The sequence below is a fragment of the Suncus etruscus genome, chromosome 14, assembly GCF_024139225.1.
Source record: "Suncus etruscus isolate mSunEtr1 chromosome 14, mSunEtr1.pri.cur, whole genome shotgun sequence".
Lineage (NCBI taxonomy): Eukaryota > Metazoa > Chordata > Mammalia > Eulipotyphla > Soricidae > Suncus > Suncus etruscus.
The window spans coordinates 3,775,622-3,789,976 of NC_064861.1; the positions used below are offsets into that span (position 1 = coordinate 3,775,622).

General features: G+C 41.9%; 1 protein-coding gene across 1 annotated transcript in view; it reads left to right on the forward strand.

Annotated features, from left to right (window-relative positions):
- ARHGEF38 (Rho guanine nucleotide exchange factor 38) overlaps window positions 1-14,355 on the forward strand; it is an 83,767-nt gene that overhangs the window by 29,338 nt on the left and 40,074 nt on the right. Inside the window, exon 3 of the mRNA XM_049786542.1 lies at window positions 14,187-14,310. Coding sequence (XP_049642499.1) covers window positions 14,187-14,310 — 124 coding nt within the window. The remainder of the gene's footprint in view (window positions 1-14,186; window positions 14,311-14,355) is intronic.

The window sequence follows — 14,355 nt, forward strand, 5'->3', positions numbered from 1 at the left end:
GACAGGCTAGCTAGGTCAGAGCCTAGAGCAGAGGGTACAGGGCCCATGTGATGAGTTCTGGCACACGTGGGGTGGGTACATACCAGTTTTGCTGGCAGCAGGAGATGGCCAGACAAGACCTCAGATCATGTCTTTCCACCTACTCTGTGTCAAGAAAGGACAGGTGGGGACCATGAGCTGGTAGCTTTCCTCACCCATGTTTCACCCCATAATTAGCCCAGAGCCCAGAGCCAGACACATGGCTTTCTTCTCATCTCTCTCTGAGACCTGCTGCTCTGGCCCTCACTTACCTCCAACGCTCTGTTTATGCAAATGCTCAAGTTTCTGTCCCAGCTCCAGCCTGACGCTACAGAGGGTTCTGCCCTGGTTCTGCTCTGCCCGCATTCTTGCCTACTGGACACTCACCAGTATCCTGGGAACTTAGCAGCGCGATTAATTAAAAACTTGCTGTCGAGCTACATTATTGATGTAACTTGGCATTGGACCCCATTAGCTGATTCAGAATCTGGCTTTCACAGCAGGAAATTTCACACATACAAATCTGTACTTTTTAAGCAACCTGATGAAATAATGGCTAGTTTACCCCTGTTGAGTTGAGTGTCTAAGCAAATGCAGAGCAATTAGATAATTATCCCAGTCCTGGTTGCCCAGGCCTCCTGCCAACATCTTCTGTTTCCTCTCACTGTGGTATCTGTCTCTCCAGCACCCCCTTTCTCAGCGCCTTCTCTGAAAAATAAAACAAGACATGGCTTGTTCCACTCAGTGGAGTTCTCCCTGGCTCTCTGCTTTTTGCAGGTCTTGTTCAGGCTACTTGTCACAGCCTTCATATCTTAGGACTTATGGGGCTTGAACTCAAATAATGGGGAGAATTCAAGTAGGCACTTCATCCAAGACTTGCCATAGTCCTATAGTGAGAACAATAGCCTCAGAGTAGTGTATTAGGGTAAAGGAGGTTGAGAGGACTGGATTCAGGTAGTCTCCCAGGTGAATTTTCCTGTGACTTCTAATACCTACTGACCAGAGCAATATAGTCTCTCTCACGTTCAATGTAAATGAAGCCAGTAAAGTCAGATCCCAAGATGTAGAAGTACTGGTGAGGTTGGATCTCAGGCGAGTAGAGCAGTCACCAAGAAGCATCCACCAGCCACTTCAGGAGAGTAACTCAGTTTATCGTAGGCGGGAAATAGATATTTATATCAGGGGAGAGTAAGGTGAAGAGTGAGGTGTGGACTCTGTGTCAGCCAATCGGGTAGGCTGTGAGAGGGGATTACAATAGGGTGTGAGCTTTTGTGTTGAGGGAAGATAGGGTAAGGGGATTGGGGAAAGCAGGTCATGTGCTCTGAGTTTTAAAACAGGGTGTGTGTTTAAGGTGATTAGCTACATCTCCCCCTTCTTAACTTCCTAGAAAAATGCAGAAATGGACCAGAGATAGCATGGAGGTAAGGCATTTGCCTTGCATGCAGAAGGATGGCAGTTCGAATCCCAGCATCCCATAAGGTCCCCCGTGCCTGCCAGGAGGAATTTCTGAGCATGGATCCAGGAGTAACCCCTGAGCGCTGCCAGGTGTGACCCAAAATCCAAAAAAAAAAAAAAAAAGAAAAGAAAAGAAAAATGCAGAAATATGAGGTGAAACAAAGTAATCCATGCCCAAAGATTCTAAGAAAAGGGTGGATATCTCTATCTCAAAGATAAAAGGAGTGGCTGTGTTTTGCACAAGCATAGCAAAAGTTGAAAAAAATAGAAAAAAAATTTGGTCTAAATAAAGGGTGTCCCTACCCATGAAGCATCTTGCCATTTAGACCATCTACAGGCTCCAGGCATATTAATTTTTTGTTTGTGTGTTTTTAGGTCACACTCAGCTGTGCTCAGGGGTTACTCCTGGCTCTATGCTCAGAAATCGCTCCTGGCAGGCTTGGGAGACCATATGAGATACTAGAATTTGAACCACCGTTCTTCTGCATGCAAGGCAAACACCCTACCTCCATGCTATCTCTCTGGCCCCAAGGCATATTAATTTGTCTAAACCCAAGTGTTTCTTCATGGTCCCAGGAAAGGTTCTCCTCAACCACAGTTGTCACAGTCAGGCTTTAGTAATTAAAGATCTTGGTGTTTGCACAGATCCTATGTCCAAGCCAGGGTGTCTTAAAGTGTCTCCTGGTGTCATCTCACTGTTAGGTGGCAGGGCAGGGAAATCTGCCTTAAATGCAAGTCCTTGCTGATTTCCAAGGCTGACACCCACCCTGGAGCAAGTAGATGTGAAGTAGTTCTAGGGTCTGTCCTATTAGAAGGTCAGTTCCTGGTGTGGTGCCTAGCATAGAAAACAATGTCAGATTCAAATATGAGACCCAAGGTTCAGGGGTGATTGTGCAAGAGACTGAGCCTAAGTCAAGTCACTGTGGCAAGTGTTCAGCATGGAAAGCCCTCCTGTAACAAACATTTTAGAGTTTCCATCCATTATGAATAGCAACTCCTCTCTAGATCTAAAATTTCCCATTTTAATGTGCCCATGCCAAAAGAACAGTGCCACGTATACTACCTCTCTAGATCTAAAATTTCCCATTTTAATGTGCCCATGCCAAAAGAACAGTGCCACATATACTATTGGAGCCTAAGGCAAAATAACAAACCAAGCAATCTCTATAACCTAGTTCTATTAAAAATACAAAACTCGGGGCTGGCGAGATAGCACCAAGGTAAGGCATTTGCCAGCATGCAGAAGAACAGTGGTTCAAATCCTGGCATCCCATATGGTCCCCCGAGCCTGCCAGGAGCAATTTCTGAGCATAGAGCCAGGAGGAACCCCTGAGTGCTGCAGGGTGTCACCTAAAAACTAAAAAAATACGGGCCGGGCGGTGGCACTAAAGGTAAGGTGCCTGCCTTGCCTGTGCTAGCCTTGGACGGACCGCGGTTCGATCCCCCGGTGTCCCATATGGTCCCCCAAGCCAGGAGCAACTTCTGAGCACATAGCCAGGAGTAACCCCTGAGCGTCACCGGGTGTGGCCCAAAAACCAAAAAATAAAAAAATAAAAAAAATAAAAAATAAAAATAGAAAACTCATAAAAAATAAAAAAATACAAAACTCAAAAGTTACTATCTATACTATCTACTATGAATTCTTACTAGCAAATCAAAATAAAACTGGGAAACTACATCTACATAATAATAAAATATACAATAAAGAAGTATACATATTGATAAATCACACCTGAGAAATATACAAAGGAAATATAAAGAAATATACATATCCCCTTTAAGTCTTCTGAAAAAGTTTGAAGGAAGAAAAAATTTCAGGTTACATCTTCAGCCAGCAACATGGTCTTCTGGAGTCTGAAAAACCGGCTCACAGCAGTCATGGATCAGGAAATGTCCAAGAGCCAAAAGTCTCTCAAAAGCCAAAGTCAGTTGCATGCAACAGTTCATGGTGAAGGGAAGTGGGAGGAAAGGGTGCTTCTAAGAACACACCAGCCAGCTGCAGTGGTGGCATCATCTCTTCCTGGGAGAAAGAAGAGGCAATATACTAGAAGGAAGAAGGGGCTGGAGAGATAGCATGGAGGTAAGGCATGCAGAAGGTCAGTGGTTTGAATCCCGGCATTCCATATGGTCCCCTGAGCGTGCCAGGAGCGATTTCTGAGCATAGAGCCAGGAGTAACCCCTGTATAGATGGACATTAAACAGACATAGAAGAAGCCACACACCCCACTCACACACACATACACAGACACAGACAAAAAAGATAGGTTGCATTTGGAAATGGAGCCAGGTGGAATGGTCTTCAAAATAAAAAGCCTGCATGTCAAGTGGAAAGGTTTTCCAATTTCTTGGAATAATCAACATTGATGGAGGGGAACTTTGCTGAAAAAGCCTTCATTGGTTAGAACATGCATAGAAGATTCTTAAAATATTCATAATACTTAAGATTAGAATACTAAGTAATATGATGATGCGCACTGTAAAAAGAGTCTCTTCTTTGGAGTATTGTATCACATATCTCAAACATCCATGTTTCTTTCTTGAAGGCAAATTGAGAACAAAGACATCTGATATAGTAGAAAATTAGCATGAATTAAAAATAAATTGCAAAAACATACTCAATGACTGAGCACTGTAGCAAGAATTCATAACATTCAGATGCCATATCCAAGGATGTCTGTGGAGAGGAACATTCGATCATATAAGCAGGCATAATCATATGGAAAATAAATCATTTAAAATATTTTAAGACATTATCATAATGAGCACTGTATTGGAAGTCCAACAAAATATATCACTAGGGCATCCAAACTATATATCCAAGTATCACTGTGAATAATAACATTATAAGGTTATTATACACATACTAGAATATAAATTAAAATGCAAAAACACGAATGCTAATCATGAGCACTGAAGTGGGAGTTCAAGTTTTTATAATACACACTACAGCTGTTCTGTGGGTAAAAACATTAGGACATTATTATAGACATTTATAAAAAGCAGTTAGTTGAACATCTGCTTAATCTAAACAGCTGTGTCCCTTACTGTAGGTCTCTTTGAAGTATAAAAAAATAATGTAAGCTGAAGACCAGAGCAGTGGTGCAAGTGGTAAAGCATCCCGCCTTGCCCGTGCTAGCCTAGGACGAACGGCAGTTCGATCCCCCGGCGTCCCATATGGTCCCCCAAGCCAGGAGCGATTTCTGAGTACATAGCCAGGAGTGACCCCTGAGCGTTATCGGGTGTGGCCCAAAAAAACCAAATATATATATATATAAGCTGCTGAAGATTTTACAGACAAGTAGGAGATTTCTGAAACTTCTAGATCATCAAATTTAAGCCAACTTTATCTTGGCCACATTTTTGCAATAGGTTGTGCAATGACCTATTTCCATTTCACCAAAATGGTTCAGAACAGAGTATGAGTTGTGTTCTTCAGGGTTGTCCTTATAATCCATAGTGTACTGTGACAATCCAGGTTTTCTAAAGGAAAGTTCACAACGGTTTGTAGTTTTTTTTCATCTTGTTGTAATAGGAAAACATTTCAGATGTACTACCAGTATTAATAGTAGTTTCCAAATGTCTGTGCTTTTTTAGAAAATCCTGCTGTGTTGTAGTGACTGCAATAAACCTTATTATTGTTTCTCAGTTTTTCTTTGAAAAAATAACTTAAGGAAATCTTGCAGGTGAAACATCTAGCTGGTGAAATGAGAGGGGTGAGGGATATGATATTCTGTTCTGCCATTGCTTATGCAAATAAGATATTCATGGAAACTGGAGCTTCAGGTGGTAGGAAAATGGTCTGTTGATTTTCTGGTCCTAAGCACTTCAAAAGCCAAGTGCTCTGCCAAACAGATGCTGGGGGCAAAACACCACCTATTCCTTCTAGGCTATAAGGTATATTCTACAAAGCCCAATTGTGGGTCCAGTGTTTTAAAGCAATCACAGAAATTCATTGCCAGAATCAAAATTCTTTCAAAGTTTATGCCCTGAATTTCAACATTGAATTTTCTTCTTTAAGCTCAGCAGAAAAAGCTATTAATCAATTAGCGAAATCATCAGGGTTTGTACTTCTAAACCCCCTTTCCTAATGCATTCCGATTTGCCAGGCATAAAGTAAGGAAGAAACAAATTTTCAGCTATGTTTGCACCTTTTTTAAAAGTTCAAAATGTGGGCATGGAAACAAGAACTATTATTTATCCAACATGGTCCAAATCTATAATTCCAGATGAACAGCCATATCTTTAAGAGATGACTGCTTCTCTCCATTATCAGACTCACAATTCCTTAAGAAATTGACCCTTTTTATTCCAGATATTATCTTAAGGGCACCAAGCTGGTGTTATGGTTAATTCTTCAGGACAGGTTATATAGAGGGCACATCTTCCTAAAATGGCAGGCTTTAATGAGGTTATGCTGTGGGATTTTCTTGGGCTAGGCTGGGAAGCTGAATTATTTGATGAAAAGGTTCCCTGATTTTGTGGGGCATGAGATTGGCCCCTGACCCAGTTTCCTGAGACAAGATGATTAGTCTTGACCTTAAGGGGGTCAGAAAAAGATTGCATTCTGCAGTCTCTACATAAAAATCCCTTTTTGTCACAGTTAAAGCATCTGACCTGAACTCGTGGGGCTGAATTTGGAACCTTTCCCCAGTTGCTGGAGATATGATAGGAAGATGAGAAACAACCGCCTGCTCAGTGGAATCCTTTGTCACACCTCGAGCAAAGTTCATTGGTCTCTTTGGGAGGAATCCACTGTGTCCATTAACCAAATAATTGTATCTGTTCTGATTCCTCAGAGTTTACATTTGAATACCATAGGTTGATAAAGGCGTGTCTTTGGGCCAGAAAGGAGAACTGTATATTCCAACATTTCTACAAGTATGTAGAAATCCCATGACATCTTCTTTCTCTCTAATGGGATATAAGAATGGGATATAAGAAGGCCTATTTTTTTTAAATATTTTTTATTTTGAATTATGAGAACAAAAGATGCAAAGAAAGAGGACAAGGTAAAGTTACAGTGGAAGGACAATCAGCCATAACATAATTCTCAGAAGAAGTCCCCTTGCTGATATCTTAACTTTGAACTTTCAGCCAAAGAACGGCAAGATAAATAAAACAGAATCCATGTACAATTACTTTGTCCCTCAAGTCCCCAGATTGTAGCACATTATAATATTTCTTAATAGCACACAAGGCAATCTAAAGCCATAAAACTTATGTAACTCCTTAAACATTAGAGGCATAGTATTTTTTACATTTCCATGTACATGCATATTAGCTTAAGTTAACCTCAAATTTGAAGTGGGTGCATTTAACCTCAAATTTTAAGTGGGTTCTTTTTAAGGATTAGAGTCAAAGGAGCACAGTAAAAACGGTGTTAGAGTGGCAATTGTTGTTTGCATAGGCCCACCAAAATATGAGAGGCATGGAAAGGAATAACCTTGGCCTAAATACAAAGAGACCCGACCCCTGAAGTTTCCTGGCACAAGACCAACTCTAGGCTCCAGGCAAGCTAGATCGTCCAATCCAAGACACTGTCTGTAGTGCCAACACACTTTTATTTTTCACACAGTCTCTGTTGTTGGTATCATGTTTCTGTATTAAAGATTCTGGAATCTGCATATCCTAAATTAAAGTCATGATGTGGAGTGTCTTCTCGTTTCACCTCCCCATGAAAGGGCAATGCAGGAAGCCCTGTCCTGTAAGCAGGTCGTTGTTAAGTCTTCTCATTGTTAAGGGAAGTCTCTTTTCAGCAGGACGATGTCTGAGCAGTGGTAAGGTCTTCCGTGGTAGAGGATTGCTTCCAGGTGATGTTATAGACAAACCTCACAATTAAGGGGCAATACAGCAAGCCCTGTCCAGTAAGCAGGTCATTGTTTTTGTTAAGTCTTCTTAGTGTTAAGGGAAGTCTTTTTTGAGTAGATCGATGTCAGAGCAGCTGTAGGGTCTTCCCTGGTAGAGGAATGCCTCCAGGTGATGTTATATACAACCTTGGATGTTTTGTAGATGTCTTCTCTAGATCAGGGTTGAATGGAGAATGCCCATTCTTCTGAGGCCTGTACCAGGTCTTTATGTCAATGTTCAGGGTGTAAGGTCTCATTGCACTACAAGATTTGTGTGTTCCCATCTCTATTAGATAAGAACTTATTGGTATGTATAGTATTTTCCCATTTTAGTGTGCCTAAACAAACAAGAAATAAAGCCACATGGTGCTATCAGATATATGGGGGTGTAAGAACATTTCCAACAATACCCATGACTTGGTTCAAATATAAGCATTAAACTGAGGGATTCTTTCACACCAAATTTCATAATGAGCAGTTCACAAAGAGAAGATAAAAAACATGGGGGGGGATCATCACTGTATAAGAAAATATTCAGCAAAAGTTATAGCCATCAAAGAAAACACCCATAAAATGTTGAAGAGACATAAGTGTCCTTTTTATGCCTTTTAAAATAGTTGGGTGGGTGTTAACTCCAGGGCACCACTTTGATCTGTGACTTAGGACTCTACAGTACTTAAGTTAGAAAGGGTAAATGAGGAGTAATGATGATAGGAGTTAAGGAAGTTAAAGAGAAACATGATCTTATGAAGGGGTATGCAAAAGGGCAGAGTACAAAATGGACATTCTGCATATATAAAAACATAATTCAATGATAGTGAGTACTATTAATGTTTCTTGTGCGTGCGGGGGCTGTCGCCCCCATGTGATTTTGAAAATATAGACTGGACAGAGATTACCAGTGACTTCAAGAAGCTGGGAGGCCAGAAGTTCAGAGCACCACCCAGACCCTCCCTAAGGAGCTGAATGGATAATGGGGGAAAGCCTAGGGTACTTTCGAGCTCCACCAAGGGGCCCAACTCACCGGCTTGCCCAGGCATGTGGCCCGGGGTAGCCCTGGAGATCTGGAGCAAGGTGGTAGAGGGGTGCTGGGGTTATCCAAGTCCCCAAGAAGGCCTATTTTTACTGGCAATGTCAAAGGCTAATGTAAACATTGTGCTACCATGTTTTTAATCTGCCTTCAGATAATCTCTGTCAGTTTCCCTAGAAAATCTGCATATGGCCTGGAAGCTCCCTGGAAAATCTTTGTATAGCTACTCTTACATTTGGCATCAGAATCCATTTTTTCCCAATGTGAGCTCTCTGATGAGTCCCAAAACAGCATGGGGTAATTTTGCCTTGCTTATTTATTTCTGATCTCTTCCATTCTGCTATCAACAGTTTATTAGACAATGGAATCCTGCAATTATCCTTTCATAGTGATCTAGTCTATTAAGCCTACTCTCAGCTCCTTAAGAAAACCACATCGTCCAATGTAAGAGTTGGGAAGCTCTCACGGAAGTCTTACTACAGTATTAAAATCCTGGTGGATCCCACACCCATTATCACTCCAGGTACCAAGGAATTCAATGGAAAAAGTGGACCATACTCCAAGAATACGTTGGACCAAGATATTCCATATTAAACCCACATAGGCTGAAGTTTGATTGTTTTCCTGATGAAAGGGAGTTAGTTCCAGGTCTGTGTTACTGCCAATTTCTCTGAGAATTGAAAACTGTGGTGGGGGTGGGGTGAGTGGAAATCTTACAGATCTGCTTTTTGATTCAGCATCCTGTTGGGCTCTCACTATCTCATTTTTGGAATTTGTTTTACTTAGTAAGCCAATATCAGCCAGTGAAGCAGCTAGCGCCTAGCCTAGCACCAATGTGAGGTGGCAAATTACCAGCTTCATGGCTTTTGGCTTGACCACCTGTAATTACTGGAACTATGCTTTAGTTTTCCAGAGTTGGATGCTTTTTAGAAAGTGTGGTGGGGCACTTCAGAAACACTTGAAAGCATTTCAGAAAGTTCGGCTCAAATTTTTCCACATTTTTATTTTATTTTATTTTATTGGTTTTTGGGTCACACCCAGCAATGCTCAGGGGTTACTCCTGGCTCTATGCTCAGAAATCGCTCCTGGCAGGCTCGGGGGACCATATGGGATGCCGGAGTTCGAACCACCATCCTTCTGCATGCAAGGCAAACACCCTACATCCATGCTATTTCTCTGGCCCCTTTTTCCACATTTTTAGATAATATACAAACTATAATATCAAGAAGAATCACTACCAAAGTAACCAATGAATAAATTGCTTTGTTGATTTAATTTAAATTGACTATTAGAAGAAAAAAGGCAGCAATATACATGAAAAAGAGGCCAGTGTCTCTCAACCCAAAAACCAAGCTATTGCCACAACTTTAAATCAAATAGAAGCTAACTTAAAAATCCACCATGGAGGGGCCGGGCGGTGGCGCTCGAGGTAAGGTGCCTGCCTTACCTGCGCTAGCCTAGGAGACGGACCGAGGTTCGATCCCCCGGCGTCCCATAGGGTCCCCCAAGCCAGGAGCGACTTCTGAGCGCATAGCCAGGAGTAACCCCTGAGCGTCACCGGGTGTGGCCCAAAAACCAAAAAAAAAAAAAAAAAAAATCCACCATGGAAAAATATGCTTGAGCAGCCACAAAATGACAGCAGAAAATATCTTGCCAGCTGTAGATAGAGTTCCTGGTCTGGGCGTCAGGTATAATTGAGGCCAGTAAAGTCAGATCCCAAGATATAGATGTCACTGGTGAGGTCAGAGTCGCTGGATGCAGAAGTTACTGGTGAGGTCAGCCCTCAAATGAGTAGAAAGAAGTATCCACCAGCTACTTCGGGAGAGTAACTCAGTTTACTGTAAGTGGGAAAGGTAAGGTAAGGTATGAACTCTGTGCCAGCAATCAGGTAGGATGTGAGATGGCATTAAAACAGGGTGCATGCTTCTTTGTTCAGGAAAGACAAAGTAAGGGAATTAGGGGAAATAGGGTGTGTGCTCTGAATGTTAAAACAGAGTGTGTGCTTATGGTGACTAGCTACAGTTCAACATAGATCTACTATCAAACTATGCCACATAGAAACATTAAATCACTTTCTTTTTTTTTAAAATTGATTGGTTTGGGGGCCATCCCCAGTGGTGCTCAGGGGTCACTCCTGGCTCTGCACTCAGAAATCGTCCCTGGCAGGCTGGGGACCACATGGGATGCCAGGAATCTAACCAGGTCCCTCCCAAGTCAGCCGCACACAAGGCAAACAAATGCCCTACTACTGCGCTATCTCTCCAGCCCCTAAAGCATTTTTTTGACCACTATATCCAGAGAAGAGAGTCAGTCCGCATGGTTTTGAAAGGAAGATTGCTCTCTTCCTTCTTTAATTGTTCTCTATCTCATGTGTGATGTATCTAGAACTAGAAAAATTGAGTGCTTTTGATTACAAAATAAGAAGCTTACAACTATTTCCAAATTGGGGTCCAGAGTTACATTCAATAATGGGCTTTTTTAGCTGATTTTTTATTAGAAGACCAACAATGTCATTGCTGATTTAGTTTGCTAAAAACAATAACAACAACAAACCATAAGAAATGCGAGTAACTTTAATCCAGTCCTTGTCTAGATGAAAATTATCATGAGGAAATAATAATAGGTGTGAACAAGGTTTAACTAGGAGAGCTATTTTGTGTACTGAGTATTGAATAAGTGTCTAGGTTTCAAAAACTTAGTAACTGGTTAAGTAGACAGCAAAAATTCCAACTTGTTGGCATTAAAAATGGTACAGTTAAAGAAAATTATATAAATATTTTATACAGATGAACATAAAATGAGAAACAATCTTTGAATACCAGTGGTGTTCACCTGTGAAGTATTTGTACTTGAACAACTGCCTCACACCCACAAATAATGTTTATTCCTCCCTCTGAGGGCTTTGAGCTAAGTGTCCCTGGCTTATTAAACAGAAAACAATAGATGGGATTTCCCAACTGTCAATTAAGGGGGATGTTTGCTTTCTGTCAGCGTATTTTGTAGCCACATGAATGGCCTATTTGGGCCAAGCAATTTGCCTTTGTAGATAAAATTTATAGTAGAAACATAAAAAATCCACTAATACAATACTTTCAAAAACTAAATTGGGTAATTTGATGTATTTTTTTTCTTAAGTCACTTTTGATTTCTGCATACTTGCTATTTGGATCCCCTCATTATGAAAGACATTTCTTTATATCTGTAAATAAGTCATTTGAATAGAATCAAAAAGTCAATTCAAATAGTTTAACTTTGCAAAAAAACAAAAAACAAAAAAACAAAACAAAACAAAAAAAAAAAACTATGCATGGACCAATGCTGGATTAGACACAATAGAGTTTTGGTGAATTCACAAAAACAGATTTTTCTGTAGGAAGTCCCAATCTTGGCATCCAATCAAATTCATTAATCAATAATTCCTGGCATATGTAATGGGCTTGTCTACATGTAGACGCTACTATAAAGCCAACACATGAGCATGCAGGGGAGGGCAGGTTAATTCTAACCAGGCACATGAAAGGTTTCTATTTTTCTCAGGGGACAGGTCTTCTATGCAGTGCTTGGGGAACTACAGCCTGGATTTTTTTTTTTTTCTTTTTGAGCCACACCTCGTGATGCTCAGGGGTTACTCCTGGTTATCGCTCAGAAACTGCTCCTGGCTTGGGGGACCATATAGGATGCCAGGGGATCAGACCACAGTCTGTCCTATGTTAGCACATGCAAGGCAAATGCCCTACCGCTTGCGCCACCGCTCCGGCCCTGAGCCTGGATTGTTTTGCCAACCAAGTAGGTTAGTCAGTGCTCAGCCAAAGATGTGGTGTTAGTAAGGCCCAGCAGAGCTGGGGACCACCAGAGCCATCTTTGCAATGCTTGTGAGGTTATGCTTACAAGATGTGCACCCCTGACCTCTGAGGTGACTCACCAGGCCCAAGAAAAGTTCTCATGAATGAAGTGAGAGTTTGGTTTTGAGAAACCCAAATGTCTCTACCTCCTTTTGGTGATAGGTGGGCTTCTAGACAAGTCAGCAAAAGCCTTTTTTTTTTTTTCTGTTTCTATCATGGCAATATCATTTTGAGGAAATATTAGGTGCAGGAGCTTACAGAAAACTAAGCTCAAACTTAATGTTCTCCTCACTGACAGTCAAGTCTCCTATACAGAGGGTGACTGAAGACAGAAACTTGTACCCATAGGGCTTACATGCTGGGCTAAGACTTTCCAGCAACCAGACATGCAAAAGCTGATGTGGTCATTTGCTCTGCCTGGAACTTGCTCATCCTGGATCTATCATTGACACTCTCTGTATCAACTTGGGGTAGGGGAGCATTAATTGTCCCCACTGACACTTTTGCTGACATTATTGCTGAACAGCTGTGGCTCTTCTCCTAGAAAGCAGTAGAGACGGCAGAGAGATGGCCAAGCTACCCGCCATCCCACACCACAGCATCTTTCATTCTACATGGACAGATGTGATTAGGCAATAGAAGGACAAAGCATCTGTGAGTCAAAGGGAGAACTTAAGAGAGGGTTAAATGCAGGAAAAAGCCGGAAAAGCTTTGAAGTAGTGATTCAAAAGTGTGGTTAACTTGTCCACTCTTGGGGGCGCTACTCTCTCTGTGATCTCCACCTCATTGGCTGGGTGATTGTACTATCAATGCATGGAACGTTTACCCCTTTTGGGGTAATTGTGATATTAGAGTCTCACGTGATGCTGAATACTGCCTGGTAAGTTCAGGGCACGTGTCTCACCTTTTGCTCCTCTCCTATTATTAACTGTCCACTCCCTGGGTTAGTTAGACAGTCCTTGGAACATTGAAGGTGCTTGGAAAACATTGATGCCAGATGGCAAGATGAATAAATAAACTCATAAACTCCAGCTATTAGGCCAGGAATAATTAAATTGGTTCTTGAAAAGTAAGCATGGTTACACAATAGAGTGAATCTTTTTTATCTTTTTTTTGGGGGGAGGAGGGCACATCCAGTGGTGCTCAGAGGTTACTCTTGACTCTGCATTCAGAGGTCATTCCTGGATGTGCTCGGGGGACCTTGTGGAATGCCAGCATTGAACCTGTGTCAACCACATGCAAGGCAAACACCCTCCCTGCTCTGCTCTGCTATTGCTCTTGCCACTACAGTGAAAATTAAATTAGTAGAATATGTTTAGTGAAGATTTTCATTCATATTATTAAAAACAAAAAGGCAGTGTAAAAATTCAGCCCACTTGTCTGTCATCATTGGTAGGGAGAACTAAGGGCTTAGGACAGCTTGGAAATGTGCTGGTCTCTGGTCAAGTTTGACTCCATTGTAGGACCTGTGTCCACCTGCACAGGGCATGCCTCCTATCTTTCTGGAGGGACAATTCATTAAATGACCCACTGGGCTGCCCAGAGAATCCCACACTGGTTCTTACAAGAACTTGTCGACAAGCATGAGACTTATTATATTCTGGGGAATAGAGGAAGACAGAGGTAGAAGATGCATCCAATCTCTCTCTCTCTCTTTAGACTCTCTTTTTATTTTTGGCCACACATGGTGAACTCAGGAGTTACTAGGACTACTCAGGAATCACTCTTAGCAGGCTTGGGGCTCATATGTGATGCTAGGGATGTAACCCAGGTCAGCCACGTGCAAGGCCAGTGCCATCCCCAATATGCTGTCACTCTGACTCTGCACCCAATTTCTCGCATAGAATCTACAAGTGGTACATTTCTTCTCACAGTGCCCACCGTGATGCTGGCAGCTGCTCTGAATGGGACAGCCCAGGGTGGCTCATGCCAGGCTTGCTGGTGAGTAGAAAAGCACATTCTCATCAGCCTGGCTTTGTGCTTGTGTTGCTGCAGGTTGACGGGCTAGACGTGGACAGCCTGTTCAGCAACATCGAGTCAGTGCATCAGATCTCAGCCAAGCTGCTGGCACTGCTAGAGGAAGCTACAGCCAATGTGGAACCAGCCATGCAAGTCATTGGTAAGTTTCTACTCTCTTCAACTTCTCTGGTTCAATGGGAAAAAA